Raw genomic sequence first — 18,817 nt, forward strand, 5'->3', positions numbered from 1 at the left:
TAATTAACAAGATATTGGGACCGGGCTAATTGGATCATTCTAAAAATGAGTTTATAGTTTGATAAAGATGTCAACAAGAATAGCTCGAAAATAAATTAAAGATTTACCCAAAACTTGGTTTCAAAACCATTGACTTCTTTTGATGCAAAGTGACTGAAGTTTGTACTATATTTTAAAAATATTGTCATGTTATTAATTTATTATTGTAAGTTAAGATTGAAATAATTTAATAAAATGCAATTGTTGAGGTATCTATTTATTTAAATTATAATATAATATTAAGAATAATGAACTATGATAATGTTAACCCATTTTTTGGGCCATCGCCATGGCATTTTCATTCGACACCATTTGAAATTCTTGAAAGCGTTGAGATATTCGTTGATTCATTTTTAAAAACTTCTCCATACAATTCAATGCGCAAGTATCCTGAAAATGTAAGACAAAAATGACAATGTGCATCTGCAAGTATAATATATTTTATTTCTGCGTTAGCGGTCCGCAAAACATTTTTCCTATTTTCAGTGGTCCGTAGATGTAAAAAGATTGAGAAACTAAGTTAAATAGATTAAGTTTATAATTATTCCCATTACATAATAAATTTGTTAAGCATTTACTTTCCCTGCATATACTAGGTTGTTATTGTTTTACATTTCGCCTGTTTAGAACCAGGTTATTCTAACTCACATTTTTAAGTTTTTGAGATAACGAAGATCAAAGATTCATTACGATAATGCAATGTTAATATTGCTGCAATCGTACAGATTATTTTGAAAACATAAAAATAATATTATATAGCATCCAAAAGTATGGGAATATACAAAACTTTATTGAATATAATTTAATGAATTGTACTTAAAAGAATAATGGATTATGAAGTTAGAACAAAATATTACAGGCAAACATCTAATCAATGACATTATTCAAATTCCTTATTCTAACTACACATTTTTTTTCTAAAATTCTACCAAAATGAGAATGGAATAAGAACAACGTTATTCTGACGTTATTATATATTTTTTGAGAAATACACATTATTATTAAAAAAAACACTTAAAATATTTCTAGCTGTTAGGTAGGTACTTATAGTAAAAGAATATTTAAACAAGGATTTTAGGTCTTCCACTTTCATGGTATCTACCTATTATATGCTCAATTTTGTTTTCTCTAGGGTCTGGAATCTTCGATATTATGTTTCGTCTGGTTATATTCTTCATAAAATTGACTGGCAAAATTAGTCTCTTTATGAAATGTCTTATAATTAACTATATTTCCCCCACTTTTCTTCCAGTAAAAAAATGCCCTGATATCATTCGACTCTAAACTTACAAATAAACCCAAACCTAACATAGCCTATTTACATCTGGGTGACAAACACAGTTAGGTTGTGTTCGGTTTTGATTTGTTTTTACATTTCAAAAACCAAAATTGTACAAAAAACGATCTGGTATACTTAAGTACTGTATATTTGCCCAACATTATAAAGGCACCGAATTTGTATACTTAACGTTAAATGAACAGCTTAGCACCTACCTCGGATTTTTTCACCAGTCTGGTCGTAAAGTCGTGTACACAATCAACGAAGCAAAGCTCTGATAGCTTATTATAGGAAACGACGAATTCTTTGAACTGAAAGGGTAAAAGCAGCGTTTAAATGTTAGCAACTGATAATAATTTGATAAATAGTTATGGTACAAAATGCTGCATTTAATAGAAAATTGAATGTCATCTCACCGACTTAATTTGATCGGCTTCGGAAGAATCTGCCGATATTTGTGCCATTTTTAAAAGTAGGTTCGTTTACTACCTGATAAATGAGCTTATCTCGAACCAACTGTCATTGCCAACGACGAATAAAATATTTTAGTTAACCTATAAAGGGTTCTGATCTTTCAAACTTCAGACACAATAATTTGACATTTGATGTAGTGTTGCCAAAAACCAATAGTTTTCCTTGACTCATATAGTATAAAATAATATTAGTCTTTTTGTCATACATAATGTTTCATTTTTGTATAAGAGCTGAAATTGAATTATGGCAGCTCGTGAGTAAGTTCACGACTCCATTCTTCATAAAATGGATGAAAATATTGGTGGCGAGCAAAACAACATGTTATAAATTCAAAAACGTCGTCACCAGCATTAGAGCATAGACTAAAATATTCACTAGAGCAGCATGACTGACTATGACTATACATAACGCAGCATACCATACGCGCTTATTGTGGAACACAAATAAATAAATTCAAACTGACATTTCAATGTAAACATAAAAATTCCTGTCAGAAATTTGTTCGATTAATAATAAAGTATATGATAGTATTGATCTAAAAATTAAACAGATGTCTTTATTTAAAGCTAAAGAGTGGTGGTCGAGCGGAACGAATGTCTCCGAAGACGTAGGAGATTTATTCAATCCGTCTTCATTACACATAGCTCAACTAGGCCCCGAAGGAGCTGGTGATTTCATTACCCTTTGCGACTCCAATGGACTTATTCAAGTATTCAAACCTCAAGGATCATTTCGGCCGACCGATGTCATATTAGAGTATTCCACAAAACAACCAGTTTTGCAAATTGAGACTGGTAAACTTATATTGTAAGTAACTAGGTACCTACTTAATTCATACAGGCTGAGATAATTTTATGAGCATTATTATATAGGTACACGAATATATAAATAGTAATCGTTCATTATGTATTTGAACATAATATATAATATATTTTCATGTTTTACAAATTACATGCTTAACCAACAGCGGATCGGAATCTCAACATATAGCAGTATTGCATCCGAAGAGTTTTTCTGTCTTCTCACTGTTGATGAGAGAAGGGCAGGCGGAATATGGTACGTAATGACATTCCTAGTTATGTTCGAAAATTTTCTAGACTTTCGAATAAATTGTTCAATTAGGTAGTGAAATTACCTCTACATTTTAAGTCCACCATGCACAATTATATTTTTAATTGACATTAATTATTATCAGAGTAAAAAATTTGCAATACTGCTATTACTCCAGCCAAGGACTCAATTTTATTAGGTATTGTTTGATGATTAACATCGTATATTATGAAATTAAAAAAGTATAATAAATTAACCTAACATCAATAGGTAGGTACTGGAAACCATTATCTTGTTTGCAATCTATTATCTTCACTGGCCTCATCATGATCATTAATATTCATCAAGGTTAGGGGTATTCATGACTCAAAATTGGGTCAGTTGGCATATTGAGTGGGTCGCAGAACCAATAATAACAAAATTTTGGAGTGAATAAGTAACATATTATGATACGTTACAAATGTATGAAAATCATTGTAAAAACCTTTGAAAGTTTTTGAAAGAGTTAAAAAACTCTCGACTTGAATTCTGGATGGAATTTTAATTTGATTGGAATGGAAAACTTGATCAAATTTTTGGAAGAAAAGTTAAAATAAAGGTCTCGACTTTGGGTCTGAATGGATTTTTTTCCTTGGGTCGCAAAACCAAAACTATCACTCTAATTCAGGTAGGTAGCGACTTAAAAAAATTAAGTTTCTATTCTAGATAGATTCAAGGTATAATTTTTTGTATGTTATCTGTAGCTATATAATATTTATGTTCATACACTTATTTACTCATTCAGGTGACCAGAATATGCTAATAGAACAATACCATCATACATTACCGAGAGGAGCTTACTGTTTCATAGTGGGCGAATTTGGTGGTGTGAAAGACAAAGATTTTGTGTGTGTACAATCGTTAGATGGATTATTGATGTTTTTTGAACAAGAAGTGGCAACTTTTAGCTGTTTTTTGCCCAACACTTTATTACCAGGACCTCTCACATATAGCCATTGTACAGACTCATTTATTACCAATTCATCTAATTGGATGATCGAATCCTACAGGTATATATACATTTTCAATATTTATTAAATTATAATATGTAAAGAAATTACCACTTTCAGAGCCATCTGGTGACGATACTGTTTTTTGTCAGATCAAGTAGTAAGATATTGAAGCACATAGAGTCTGGAAGGAAATGTCGATTTTTTCATGGTATATCTCTGTAATTGTCAATTTATTTTAAAATATCCTCAATTCAAATGGGAGACATTTTTGGGATTATATACTTAAATTGGTGTTAAAAAATCAACAAAGTCCCGCTTAGATAAGATATTAGTTTAATATCCAAAATGTCTTAGGATATAGTCGGACATACTACATTGATACAAAACAATACCCAATTTTTTTACATTTCAGTGGAAAAAGTTTGCGGTAGAAATAGGGGAGTGTTTGGGATGGGGTGGCACATTGGGTTCTAGTACCCATTGACAATGTCCACTTTCACCGTCCATTCGTTCGCTCCGGATCAACGCAGTTATCCCAACAATTCACCGATACATAGATGGTTTTTCCACCGAATTTCGCATTTAAAAATAATTTTCGTGTTGATATAATTGAATTTTAACAATGATTGTTATGCCTAAGGGAAAATATTATTAATAAAATGAAACAACTATGTGAGTATTTTACTTTTTATAATTATGTTGAATTTGTTTTAGTTATCACAATCTTTCACAGACCTCTGCCTCTAATGAAGGAAAGTCAGGAACAGCGAAGAAGGCTTCAGCAGATTGGATTTACAACATTGGCGAAAATATTCTCGATATTCAAAAAGTTCAGGTTTGTATCATGACATTTCAAATCTATAACTGATTATTAATTTCTTGATAGTGAGTGTCTTTGATGGTACTTATATTGAATAATATTTATATTTCAGACAACCAACCACTCTTGCAGTCTAATCATGTTTGGAGAAAGATCAATGTACTGCTTACTTGATAATGGTACATTAAAATTTATGAAACGATTAGAATTTGAGCCAATTTGTTCCCACGCATACTTAGTTGGATGGTATCATGGTATGTATGCATTTAAAAATAACACTTCTAAAATATATAGTAATAAAAAATACAGTACACTCTTAGTAATCCGCCGCTCGATTATCCGACGACAACTATTTTTTTTTTTTTTTTTTTTTTTTCGACCATGTCCGATCCTGATAGGATCATATGGGCCTCCACAGAGTGGAGGTTTGTATTGACAGATTTTGTTTTTTACGAGAAATGGATGTCAGCCACTTGCTCAACCTATTAGGTCCATACCCTGACACACACAAATTGAAAAACAATTTTTGTACTTGCCAGACCCAGGATTCGAACCTGGGACCCACGGCTTTGTAGTCCAACGCTTATGCCGACAACTATAATCCGCCGTTATTTTTCCTAGTTGAAAGCACAAAATCAAGCTCTATAATTCGCCAGTATTCGATTGTCAAATTCAGTTGTCTGCCGCGTACAAGTATACAACGCAGATGAGACGGGTTTATTTTGGAAACTTCTCCTTTGTAAAACGTACGTTAGAAGTTATGTAGTGAAGAAAGTGCCCAAGGACCACATCACAATTATGCCGTACACCAATGCAACCGGGACACATAAACTGAAGCTTTTGGTCATAGGGAAAGCCAGGAATCCTAAGCCATTCAAGAATATCTGCCTCACTGAACAATTGGTTGTGTCAAGTGATTTACTTTTTAATATTTAGTTAATAAACTTACTTTATAAATATGCATAACTAGCTGACCCGGCGTACTTCGTACCGCCTCCGAATCAAGAAATCTTGTGTTAACTTATTAGCTGAATTAAAATACTCAAAATGAATTAAGTTCAATAAATGTGCAAAAATCAAATCAAAATGAAATAGATTACATAGTTTTGGTTGGTTCAGATTTCGAAGCATGATAACTACCAAGTCAATCTTCAGTTGTAAATTGTGCGGTGGCAAGCCAGGCAGATCCAATAAATTTAAAAATTCAGTTGGATAGTTGGTTGCTTCGTCTTCGTTTATTACACAGTCGATAGCTTTGAAGGAATGCATTGGACCAACGATTTGATTTTGAATTGTGAAGTTTAAGTGATCCACGTCTTTGTTCTTTGCCGCAAAAATTGCTCGTTCACTCAACCAATTGTGATTTTTGTGGTTAGCAATGACGTTCGGGAACACTTTGTTGATGAGGTCGTCCTTCGCTGAGAGGAAATTTCAAAAGTTCGGCGGAAACGACATCAATCCGTTCGATTCGTCGACAGGAACACGGCAGTTACCGATAGTCAGCAATTGCTTAGAGAAATCTTCGGCAGATGGATCGTTTAGCAATGCAACTCGCATGTTTGTCGTCAGCTGAAGTTTCTTCACATAGCGCCACTGAGTCTATGATTTGAGGCAAGCGTTCATTTCATTGGCAGCGGTCGATCTTGGAATGACTGGTAGTGATTGGCGGAAATTGCCAGATAGTAGAATCATTGCGCCACCAAAACATCTTGAGTAATTGCGCAGATCTTTCATAGTTCGATTGAGTGCTGCCAATGCGCATTTGTGCGCTATTGTGCATTCATCCCAGGTGATGATTTTACTTGCTACCAAAACTTTGGCCATTGCTGAGTGTTTCGCAATACTACTTGTCGGTGTTTCAGTCGTTTGAAGGTTTAACGGCAATTTCAACGCTGAATGAGCCGTTCAGCATCCTTCTAACAACGTGGCCGCTATCCCAGAAAAAGCAACTGCTACAGAAATTTCGGATCTCGCACGAACAGTGGCCAAAATTAATGGCATGAGAAATGTCTTCCCAGTTCCACCAGGCGCATCGAGGAAAAATAAACCACCATTTCCATCATCAATTGCCTTCATTAACGTATCGTAATCTTCCTTCTGTTGGGGGTTCAATATTGGTACATTTGATCGAATCAATAGGTTCAATGCATCTCGATCATATTCACGTTCACGTTCCAATTCTCGCATTCCTAACTTGACTAACAAACTGCTGCACATGAGATAACACATGTCTTCGATCAAAAGCAAAGCCTGGTTATGTATCTCCTCATTCACTTCGAGATCGGGATTCTCTGAACTGATACGAATTCGATGTAAAATGTGTTCTGACATGTCATCCTTGTACTTGTTCCACAGTTCAGGTGGATTTGATGGGAAGCATGTCAAAATAATGATAGAAAATAATGTGCGTATCTGACTTGGAGATGCAGAAACAATTGCTACAGCGATTTTCATGTCCCAATGAATATCGTTTTCAAGCAAATTGAGCTGTTGACATGCAGCACGAAATGTTGGACACACTACACCATTGACAGTTCGAAGTGATTCAAATTATGTCGGCCCACGAACTTTTACCATCAACAACCCCAAGTAGAAGCATTCGTCATTCTTCGAATGAACTGTGTAAATGCGACCAAGAGCATCATTAGAATGCACATCCGGATGATCAGGAACCGCATCGCCTTGCTTCCGACGTTGAAATTTCTTCGATGAAGCGTTCCAAGTGTATCGTAGCATCTCAGAGTAGAACAACGTTCGTGCAAACGGATCGCTTTGACAAATTGAAAAGAAACTGGTTTGTCGCTGGAGGTGTTACAGCACATTGAGCAACATTCGATGCATTAAAATAAACTCGTTGACCATTCTCCAGATGCACCGCCAAATGTACAGCAGTGGGATGACGTTCATGAATGGGGAATGAGAAAATACGCCAAATTGCTTCATTGCAGCTCACATATCGACAAACTTGATAGTGCGTGATTTCATCGTTGGTATTGGGAGTTTGAACGCCAAAAACCACAATATCGCTGCCTTTGGTGACATATTTGCAGATGTATTTGATGTACTTTACTAAATTGCAATACTCATGTATCAGAGATGGCGCTGTATACGGATTTTTTTGTGATTTTCTTACTTTTCCAATGCGCGAGGACGCTTCTCAAGGCCGAGAGGAACAAAAAAAAATTCATCGAAACCAGTCAATCAGTTCTATATCATCAATAGACATCATCAAAAAAGCCATTCCATACGAAATGTATAAGAAAATGAATGTTCTTCATAATTTCTTTTTCCGTGAATTTTTCCGATGTTTTAATAGTTATTTTGCTATTCAGGGCGGAGACAAATCCAACAAATTAAAGATCATAAAAATCGGTCCAGCCGTTTTTGAGTTATAAAATAAATGGTGTAATTAACCCAACTTTGTTTTATATAGATAGATAGATTAGACCTTCTGGCTCGCGGCATTGTAAATAACACTGGAAAATTAATCACACAATTCAAAATTACATAATGAAGCAATTATCGAAACGCACACATTCACAAATTTGATAACCTCACAAAGTGAACATTTTAGAAGGCAACTTATAGTTTGAAAATCACGATCAAAATCGCTATTTCTCTACAACAAAGTCTTTCGGTATTATCTGAGGCTGAACTGAAACCACTGTCAAAAACGCCATGTTCATAGTTTCTTTTGTTTGTTTGTTTGTTTCTTGTTTATTGTTTCTGTCGTGTATCAGAGATGGCGTTGTATACGGATTTAAATTTTTTGTGATTTTCTTTTATTTTCGAATGCGCGAATGGTTCATTGTTCAAAATGTCAAAATGTATGAGAAAATTAATTTTATTCATATTTTTTTTTCCTTGAATTTTTCCGATGTTTTAATAGTTATTCTGGTATTCGGGGCTGAGACAAATCCAACAAATCAAAGATCGTAAAATTCGGTCCAGCCGTTCTCGAGTTATAAATGGTGTAACTAACCCGACTTTCTTTTATATATATAGATTTAGTAAATAATTGATTTTGATTATAAATAAAACCGTAATTTGTCAATACAAATGTCTCAAAAAAAAACTATTTTTACGAAATACCTGTTTTAATTTTTACCATACTTTGTATGTATGCACTATAATCCGCTGCTTTCACTAATTGGACACTTGTCTGGTTTTTGGTGTAGCGGATTACTGAGAGAGTACATACTGTACATTATTACTTTTTATGGCTGGAAGTGACGGACTGGAGAGGGACTGGAGAGGGAGCTCGGGACACAGTTCCGTGGATGATGGTTGTGCAGTCGGTCGTAGCCTTTAATGGACTGTGGTTTCAGCTTAACATAACAATACTATACTATAATCATATTATATTATATGTTTTTATTTATTCTCACAATGATTAATCTTTTTCCAGAATCAAATGCTCGTTTGATGATAATGGTAGTATCAGAAACATCCACTTTGCTCGTCTATAATGAAACAACTCTTATGTGGTCTTGTCAATTAACTTTTCTGCCCGTCGCCGTCAACCGAAGCTTCTTCCCAACCTTAGCTGGGGCGTTCGTAATGTTGACTGAATTAGGAGAAGTAAAGTGTTGTTACCTTGGAACTGAGCCGGAACTCTTTACGGCTCCGCCTTTAGGCTCATCAGATATTGACTATAATACAGCACAAGAAGATCTTGCAAAAATACAAAGTACTATCAACAGTCTACATGATATAAGCGGTGAGACTAACAATTTTATTTATCCATGAAATCAATTCCTTCCCATTTTCTGAAAACACCCTCTCTCCACTCGGGCATAATGTTCAAAGCAGGAAGTAACATAATATCTTGTTTGGATATTACTCTTTTGTTATAGTTTGATCGTTATAAGGATGGATTTATAGTCTGGAACGGCTGTAGAATTATTAAAAAAAGTATGATAAAATGGACATTCAGGTAAAAGTTCCTATCAGCAGAAATGACTTTTAAAAACAAATAATATGTCAATTGATTCGGAAAAAAATTCACATTAAATGGGACGAGTCACTAAGATCTTGCGTAGATATATTCAACTGCGGCAGCAACCGGTGGCAACATGCTGTGGAATGAATTTCTGATATTTAACAATATTCCATACAATTGTATGGAATTTGTTTACTAAACCCACAATGGTCAGGCGCTAAGTGTCATATCCTTTAAGGATCGAACATGGTGTTGTGTTGTATGGGATATTCAACTCAGATTTCGATAAATTTAGCTTATCGGTGCGATTAACCTCCGATATCCTCCTGCATACATACCTCACGCCTTGTTGCCTCGATGCGAGCAGTGGAAACCCTGTGACAGCTACTAGTGGAAACGTTTTCTAAGCTTTGAGTACGTCTCTACCCTGAAAATATACTGAACTTGACCAATTAGACAGCAAACTTTATCTTATACAGAATATGTTTCTGCTGATGGCAACATTTGCTTGAATGGTGAAAAATTATAATATAATTATGTATCACCAAAACTCATTTAATTCTTATGTCACTTTACAAAATGTTTTCCTTAGTTTTTGCGTAAGTTAATAATAAAAATTTTAATCTATATTATAACACAATATTAAATTTACTGTTTTTTTAATGATTGTTATTTGAATTTTTAGAAATCAATTTAATGAATAACACAGCTGAAAAAGAAATGCCGTTTTACATAAAAATTCAACCTCTGGAAAAATCACTTCCTCAAAACATTGCCGACAAAATGGATGACAAAGAAGATCACTCCCAATCAGTTAAAATTTGCCATCTAGAAGTGGCATTAAAGCCTCTCAATAAAGATGATATTGAACTGATTCAAGTAACATTTGTAGCTAAATCTCCGTTAGTTTGTTCTAACCATAACGAGATTATTACAAATATTACAGAAGATATAAGAGTGGTAACGGATGTTATGATATCAGCAAATGCACCCGTTTCATGTTTGGAAATTGAAGTTATTGTTTTATTCACCAATGCTTCTGGCAATATACGGGTTCTAAAGAAGCAAGCTGTTATACCCTTCCATCTTGTTTGTCACCCTGCCAGACCGGTGAAGGAATCTAAATATAAAATCACATTGACTACTGATAAGAATTCCGTGGACCTCATGGAACTTTTTGATGGTAATTTTATTATTTGCTATTTATGCCTTATGCATTATCTGATAAGTAGTCTCTCCTGCATACTGTCCTAGAGTTAGTACTATAATTGCAGAAATATTACAATATAAAACACATAAGCACTGGAATAAGCTAGGAAGACAAATGAATATAGGTACCTAAGGAATGCCACATAATCATATTATATTTATAATAAAATGGAAATTTAAGTACCTACCGTAAGAATTCTGAATGATTTAAAAGTAGGTAGGTCTTCGTTATTAACTGCTGAATTGCGTACAGTACGACTTCAATAAAACAGACCTCGATATAATGGATGTCGATATTACGGACAAAATATCCGGTCTAATGTGAAAATTGTTAAAAACATCCTGTTAATGTTATAGATGTTTAAATCTAAGCGTCACCGCTTATAAACAATGTTCTGTGCATGATAATCATGTCATACTTCTCGCACTCAAATTCGAGTCATAAAGCCGTCCTACTCATAGACTGAACGCAGCACTGACGTTTGCAATGCTGGCCGTTGATTCACACAGCTGTATAGCTATTTAATTTGTTCCAATCAAAATTTCATTCTTTTTTCAAAACAGGATTAACGAAAGCAAGCGTGTCAACATCGAACATTAATATCACTCTACAACGGGTGTGTCTGGATATATCATCCGAAGATGAATAAACAGAATTTTGTTTGAAATTTTACATAAGTAACAGACTTTCGGCTTTAACGAAAACCCCCTTGCACCCACATTAGGTTATTATATCGAGGATCTACTGTACTTAAAATTTACCAGACAGTATTATGTTACTAAAAATCCAAATTCCTTAACACCTATGCTTCACATAAAATGCCTGTTTTCCTTTTAGATTTTGTATCTTCAAGTTCTTCCGAGGCTGGCTCATCGAATAATGCTATTGCATTTGAATATTTAAACAGGAATGATCATTCTGTGACGATTATATCGGCAAAGTCATCCAAGCGATATCGACTGCAGAGCGATGGAATTGGATTATTAGGATTAACCATCAGACAGCTTATTGCTCGGTTGAAATCGTATTTTGCCAAAAAGCCACAATTCCGCATGGAGGAAAAGCCAATTCTTATTAATCTCTCTGGCGGGATATCCGATGACGTGATGCAGTATCTTGTTCAAAATGTGGAACATCATGTTATTCTACGGCAGAAACTATCAGAAGCCGAGGTTGTGAAATCGTATGTTAACTGCACAATATTAATTTTCTTGCACCGTTTGTTTGTATGGTTTTTAAGTAATATTAATCAGTATGTACAGGAGGTCATCGTTATCCGAGGATAATTGATATGGAAAAAATACCGCTTAAAGCGAATCCGCTTAAAACGGCGACCGAAATTACTTAGTATGTAAATGGGTTTAATTGAGACACACTTAGAAAACAAAACACACTTGAGCAAAACAAAAATAGCGTAGCAGTGTGTGATTGAAAGAAAGTGACAGTGTTGACAACTGCGCTATTGTGTTTTGTGTGTTTTTATAGTTTTTTTGCATTTTTCTGCAAATACATAACTGTGGGGACTCAGGTAACGAATACTCAGATAATGAGTGACCCCCTGTATGTAATAATTTTACTGCTTGCATAGTGTCTATGTAACCCTTTCTTTGATGGTATTTAGACAGCCAAAAATTTTCTTACTAACTTTCATTAGTATTTTAAAATATTAAAGATTGGAGTCTGAGTCACGAGTCGGAAGTCTTGTGATTTTCAATAGTTTGTTCATTTTATTGTGTGTTATTTGTGGAAGAATTTTTTGACGATTGTCTTTTATTGAATATTTCAAATATACTCCCCAGAAACTCTTATATAATATATATTGCTAAATAAATTTCTATTGTATTTTAATAATTGTGCTTCATTTTACAATACAGGAAGTGTTGGACATTTTAGCTACGCAATTTGTGTTGATTCAAAAGAGATTAATGACAAAATTTCGAGAGAGACCCCCTACGTCATGTGCGGGTGTTGAATTCTTGCTGGAAGATACACATTTAAAAGTTAATCAAACCGTTTTAATTATTCTGACACATCAAAAGGAAATACTAAGGTAATCATTCCATTTTATTATATTGTTGTTATCTATTAAACGCATACAATTAATCAACTGATAGGTTTAATCGTTTATCTGTGTATTTTTAGGTGTGGAATAGAATTGAGTAATTGCTTAGAATTAATATTCACATTGCTGCGAGTTATTGATCGAAAGAATGAAAACTTAAAATTGATTGTTTGTGCCTTATCGACAGCTGCATTACATCAAGAAGACCAGGTATAAATTTATTATAATCTTAATTTATTTATATTGCATTTTTACGGCATTCAATAAGATCTAATGTAAATTGCACAAAGGTGAAAACTTATTATTAATCGTCAATTACAATATTGAACATACATAACTTGAAAACAACCCATGCATATACCCACTGAAAAAAATCTTTTTTAGAAAAAAATACGACACCCAATGGGACATAAATAAATATATATGTTCAGTGTATTATAGAATATAACATTCTCAAATCTTGTGAATTATTTGTTGAAAAAAAGAAATAGTTTATTACATATAATATGTTTTAAAGGGTTCAAAAAAATAATCTGATTATGTGATTTCATTATTTTTATAGTTATGGGAAGAACCAGCGTCACAAGGTGTTGTCTATTTATTGCGAACAGTATTTGCTAAAACTGAAAAAGATCAAGATAAATTGGTTCCTTTTAATCAAGAGGAGGGCATTAAGGAATTTGACGTGAAACGATTTAATAAGCACATTCGTACATTATTTGACAGAGCTGTGAGTAAATATGTAAAAACCGAGGAAGTTAGCGACACACTAAGCACCCCACAAGGTCAGATGATAATAATTGATACCTTCTTTCTTCATCCTTTTGTTAGAACATGTTCGCTTCTTGGAGCATTTGGACATCATGCGGCCTCTGAGAATCCACGGTGTGCTCACCAATCTTTTTGCGTCCTTCTATGTCATGCTAGTATCTTGTAGCTCCGCCATATGCCCTTTGGATAGTATTTAGCAGCTTTTCAGGACACTGGAATATGGTTGGTTTTACGAAAAAGTCAGCCCAGGTTGATACACTTCTGAGGCAAACTCGTTACTGTCAGAATTCAAGTGCGTAACATGCTGCATTTGACTCTGAATGAGTATAACAGGGAGGCCTAGACATTCTACATTGAGTTAAATGCTGCTCCAGCCATTCCTATTTGGATAGAGAGCTCTATTTAGTGAGTATCTAAAGCTAAACACTCTTGATGTTCTTCAGTCCATTGATGTACATAGGAAAATCTCGATTGGGACAGGTGCTATTGAATATTTTGTCGATTTTCCTTGCACTGATTTTGAAGAAAATTTGAGAAAAATTGTCATGTCTCGTCGACTATGTTTTGAACATTATCACTGTACATCTATTACTCTGGGGTCTTGATTAGAGTAACACAGGGTTGCATCCTTACCCTGTTTCTCTTTATCTACATACCTTATTATTACTTTGTAAGTCAGTCACTAGTTACTGTTGATTGAGTTTCATTTAATTTTAGATGACGTTGTCGCAGATCAACAGCTGGATGTATCAGAAGATACGCAGGTTATTGAACACAGAGATCAGGACCTCTTTAGAGTTCCTCAAGGATCATTATTTGGGCTCAAGCGAGAACCAATCCTTTCAGCTCGGTGGGAGAAACAAGAAAAGGAAAACCAATTTGAGATAGATTAATATTATATAATATGTGAAACCTCTGCTGTAGGCAGTCGTCATTCTTGATACAATATTTATTTGTTACTTTTACACGATTATGTAAAATGTATGCCATTCTTTATAGAATTTATTTGTTACTCTGCACAATTATGTAGAATGTATCCAGTGGTGTAGTGGAGTGAGGGTGTGTGGGGTCGGCGCTCCCATACTTTTTTCTAGACGATTTAGAAATTTTGCGTAATATAAATTGTACAAAATTTTTATCTTTTTAGGACCCAAAAATGTGTTCTCTTGAAAATATTGTTTATTTAAAATGTGTATAAAAAACCTTATACAAACACATCAGTGATGTGGTGATATCTGTTTTCACATGGATACATAAATCACATAAATTAAATAAAAGACAAGATGGGATAATTATTATTACCTTTTTTCCTTTTGGTGCTCAATATTAATGAAAAAATTAAGTTTGACTCTCAAGCAATTCATTGACTACAAGGATAGTTATCGGTCTCATAAGCTGGCCATACACGGCGAGGTTGAGTAGCAAGTTGAACCTACCGGTCAACATGTAATGGCAACCGTACAGATATCTTTAATAGATAAATTTGCTACGCCCATAGACAAGCAGTATTGGCCTACAGTTCGACCGCCAGACTCAGACTGTGCCGGCTCTCAATCTAATTTTCCTATCTAAATCATTTCAAGATGCTATTGCACATATATATATTATTATACAGTACACTCTCAGTAATCCGCCACCCCAAAAACCAGACAAGTGTCCAATTAGTGAAAACGGCGGATTATCGTGCATACCTACACAATAATATGGTAAAAATTAAAACTGGTACATATTTCGTAAAAATAGCGTTTATTGAGAATCTTGTACTACCAACTATGTAATGGTTTTTACTGTAGTTTGATAAATATTTATTTTAATGAAAATATAATAAAATGATTTTTGTAACTATGTATTGGAAGAAGTGTTGTTGGTGCGGAAATTTAAATAACTGCAGGTAAAATATTGTAGTTAATCAGCGCTCCCAGACTTTTTTATTTAGCACACTACGCCACTGAATGTATCTACCTACCATGTCAAAATTAATTGAAATATGTTATATTTTCATTATGTTCTGGTCTTGTTGTTAAATTTTAATATGTTTTATTGATGTTTTCTATGACATTAACCGGTTCTATGCCTTCAGTGTGATATCTCGCTCTATAAGGCCATAATCGACAGGCCGCACATACAAATTTCGCTAGTTATCACGTCTGATTTAAAACTCAAATTACTAAACACTGTTGATTGATTTGCATAATAATCAAAAAATTAAACACACTGACATCACCACAATCTATCGGTATTACAGCGATTGTAGTAAAAGCTTCGCTCTACATTTAATGTGTGTCAGCGGCCTGTCAGAGATACTGCCGTGGTAATATTGTGAGGCATGTAAAAGGTTAAGAAATCTTTAAATATGGGCGACGTGTCAATTTTTATAATATTTCCATGCAAATTAATCTTCAAAAGTATATTTTGTTTGCTTGATCACATGGATTACATGGATGGATCACATGGATGTTAGATTTTGCATTTTTTATCTATTAATAATTTCCTAGTCATTTTTCAGTGGGGTGAAATTTTTAGCAGATGTTTAATTATTTGTCAATGTATTTATAATTAATTTTTTAAAAATTATGATCTATTTTATACTTAACTGTTATTAATCTTGTGTTGTGATTAATTATAAGGAATATTTATTCTATGTTAAAAAAATTGTCACTTAAATACATAACACCATTAAGTTTTTAATAAAATATTCACCTAATATGAAGACATAATGTTTTATTATTTATTAATTGTGTTCGATTCACTTCCCAACTAGGATTTCCAATCCCATTTGATTTCTTGAAGGCGAAATCCCGGATGATAGTAGTAAAGATGTTGGAATTTTGGGATTAGTTTTATTCAAAAGTAAGTAGGGGATTGGGAAAACATATTATGTATAATACTTATAAACTATATTAGTGGCGAAGGGTGGAGGTGATCCGACATAAATAGTGCACACTAAATTTTGTCAGTCATAATAATAATATGTATTTGTTTTCATTGAACTAACACTACAAATTGCAGATAGTGTTAGTAAGCTTTCTAAAATTCAAGCCTGCGTAAACCAAGCCCATAATAGATAATAGTCATAAAATATTCGTCCATCTAAAAATTATCTAAAATTATGCCATTAAATCATATACATCATTTTATATATTTCATAGATAGAAGAATAATACTCATCTGTTATGGTTTGGTTTAGGCAGGGCTTAATGAATTTAAAAAAACTAACCAACACCATCCATAATAATAATGTAGTCTTAATTCAATGAAAACAAATATGTAGAACTAACAAAGTTTAGTGTACACTATGTATGTCAGATCTTAACAACCTCCACCCTTCGCCACTGTATTATATTATGTATAGGATTGTTCTTATTGCTTTCTAAAACACACTTTTGTCCTTTAGTTTTAAAACAATATAATATGATTACAGCTGTAAAACACGCCCTCGTAAATGATTCTGATAAAAATTTCAGAATTTCAGATGGGCGGTTCAAAAGAGCTATGAAAACAAAAGCTCAAAAAACGATCCATAATTGTTTACAAAGTAAAAAGTCCGATAATGTCCACTCATATTATTATGTTGTCAGTATCAGATAGTAAAAACTAAATTTGGTCAATATTTTATTTGCCTTTGCCTAAAACCGTGTCTGGGATCAATTCCTTGCCTAAATAAACCAATTAAAAAAATCGTAATAAAAGCACCGGAATACAAGGGAAAGACAGAAGAAAATTGGTAGGTAACTAAATTAGAAATACAATCATACAGTATAATTATTTATCTCCTATATATTATTATCCTAAGAGATTTTGGAAAACGCACCAACAGCCCATTTAAGCGACATTTTATTGTTATTTTTACATCTTCACTTCAAAATGTGCGCTACCGATTGAATTGACCACATTTCAGAAATTTTCAATGATTTTACAGGTACGTGACGTTTATATCCGATATTTTCTCATATACCGTATACGATTCGCCATATTTCATTTAAAGTACAGCAGAATGACGTCTTCGTCGCTTAAGACCTTCTAATCCTTTAATTGACCAACGGAATCGATTATTTTTATTCAAATATCGTAATGTAGGCATTGGCGCACTTTTTTCCGGTGAGAAAACAATAATCTTGGTACAATTCACTACTTAAATTATCTTTCAACAGCAGCGTCCGCCACTGTCCGCCATTTCATAGATAACATGATATTCCAAATTTGATTTTTTTAAATACTTCTTTGTGGCTGTTACGCACTCTTTTTTTTATTGAATAATTACCTAGGCTACTAATTTCCATAGATCACAATATAGTCATATTAAACTAACAAAGTTGCCATTGCAAACAATGAAAGAAATTAATACGAATTGTTATAGTTATCTAAATGTGTCATATTGTATAATATCTACCTATTTTTATCGTCCCTATCATCATCAATCTTGACCTATCCACTGCTGGATGAAGGCCTCCTCAGCCTTATTCGACTCCTTACTTACACATGAATTGTTATATTTATCAAAATCAGTGATATTATTATCACGAGCCTCAATAAATCCACTGCTGGATGATGGCCTCTCTACGTTGATTGTATTCTTGACAATATTGAATTTCTAATGTTATTTATCTACATATTCATATCGTCATCATAATCATCATCATCATCAACCAGGATCAATCCACTGCTGGATGAAGAATTCCGCAACCTGATTCCACTACTATTGGTTTAACGAATTTGTGATATTATACATATTTCTATCCATCTTATCATCATCGACTTGAACCAATCCACTGCTGGATAATGGCCTCCCTAGCCCGAATCTACACCTTTCTGTCATATGAATTGCTGTATTTATCAAAATATTCATATTGTCATCATCAACCAGGATCAATCCTCTGCTTAATAAAGACCTCCATAGACTGATTCTATTCCTTTTTGTCATATGAATTTCTGTATTTATCAAAATCGGTTATATTATATTTATCTACAAATTCATATCGTCATCATCATCATCATCATCACATCGACCTGAACCAATACACTGCTTAATAAAGACCTCCCTAGCCTGATTTTACTCCGTTCTGTCATATGAATCCCTGTATTTATCAAAATCGGTGATATTATATTTATCTACATATTCATATCGTCATCATCATTATCATCGACCTGAACCAATCCACTGCTTAATAAAGACCTCCC

At 33.7% G+C, this 18,817-nt stretch overlaps 2 protein-coding genes across 2 annotated transcripts; one reads left to right on the plus strand and one right to left on the minus strand.

The window, feature by feature from the left end:
- Window positions 1–240: 240 nt before the first annotated feature.
- LOC147064569 (mitochondrial import inner membrane translocase subunit Tim9-like) lies at window positions 241–1,946 on the minus strand. The gene is made up of 3 exons (XM_085957559.1): window positions 1,735–1,946; window positions 1,534–1,629; window positions 241–429 (listed from the first exon to the last, which is right to left on the minus strand). The coding sequence occupies exons 1-3, from the start codon at window positions 1,780–1,782 to the stop codon at window positions 304–306; spliced, it is 270 nt and encodes an 89-aa protein (XP_085813685.1). The 5' UTR covers window positions 1,783–1,946; the 3' UTR covers window positions 241–303.
- Window positions 1,947–2,285: 339 nt separating this feature from the next.
- BBS9 (Bardet-Biedl syndrome 9) lies at window positions 2,286–14,663 on the plus strand. Its single transcript, XM_085958451.1, has 12 exons — window positions 2,286–2,599; window positions 2,760–2,848; window positions 3,627–3,891; window positions 4,549–4,669; window positions 4,767–4,908; window positions 9,063–9,374; window positions 10,282–10,779; window positions 11,644–11,978; window positions 12,681–12,856; window positions 12,949–13,078; window positions 13,431–13,653; window positions 14,357–14,663. Exons 1-12 carry the CDS (start codon window positions 2,343–2,345, stop codon window positions 14,530–14,532), a joined length of 2,724 nt encoding a protein of 907 aa, XP_085814577.1. The 5' UTR covers window positions 2,286–2,342; the 3' UTR covers window positions 14,533–14,663.
- The last annotated feature ends 4,154 nt before the right edge of the window (window positions 14,664–18,817 follow it).

Source organism: Rhyacophila brunnea, unplaced genomic scaffold (genome assembly GCF_057557595.1).
Source record: "Rhyacophila brunnea isolate RB1 unplaced genomic scaffold, BYU_Rbru_1.0 scaffold_7, whole genome shotgun sequence".
Classification (NCBI taxonomy): domain Eukaryota; kingdom Metazoa; phylum Arthropoda; class Insecta; order Trichoptera; family Rhyacophilidae; genus Rhyacophila; species Rhyacophila brunnea.

Bases quoted from the DNA above. Each gene is read 5' to 3' on its own strand.
- BBS9 (XM_085958451.1), top strand. From the start codon at position 2,343: ATGTCTTTATTTAAAGCTAAAGAGTGGTGGTCGAGCGGAACGAATGTC. The intron at 3,892-4,548 runs GTATATATACAT...AATTTGTTTTAG, and splicing joins TGGATGATCGAATCCTACAG to TTATCACAATCTTTCACAGA. The intron at 13,654-14,356 runs GTCAGATGATAA...ATTTAATTTTAG, and splicing joins CACACTAAGCACCCCACAAG to ATGACGTTGTCGCAGATCAA.
- LOC147064569 (XM_085957559.1), bottom strand. From the start codon at position 1,782: ATGGCACAAATATCGGCAGATTCTTCCGAAGCCGATCAAATTAAGTCG. The intron at 1,630-1,734 runs GTGAGATGACAT...TTACCCTTTCAG, and splicing joins AAGCCGATCAAATTAAGTCG to TTCAAAGAATTCGTCGTTTC. The intron at 430-1,533 runs GTAGGTGCTAAG...TTACATTTTCAG, and splicing joins GACTGGTGAAAAAATCCGAG to GATACTTGCGCATTGAATTG.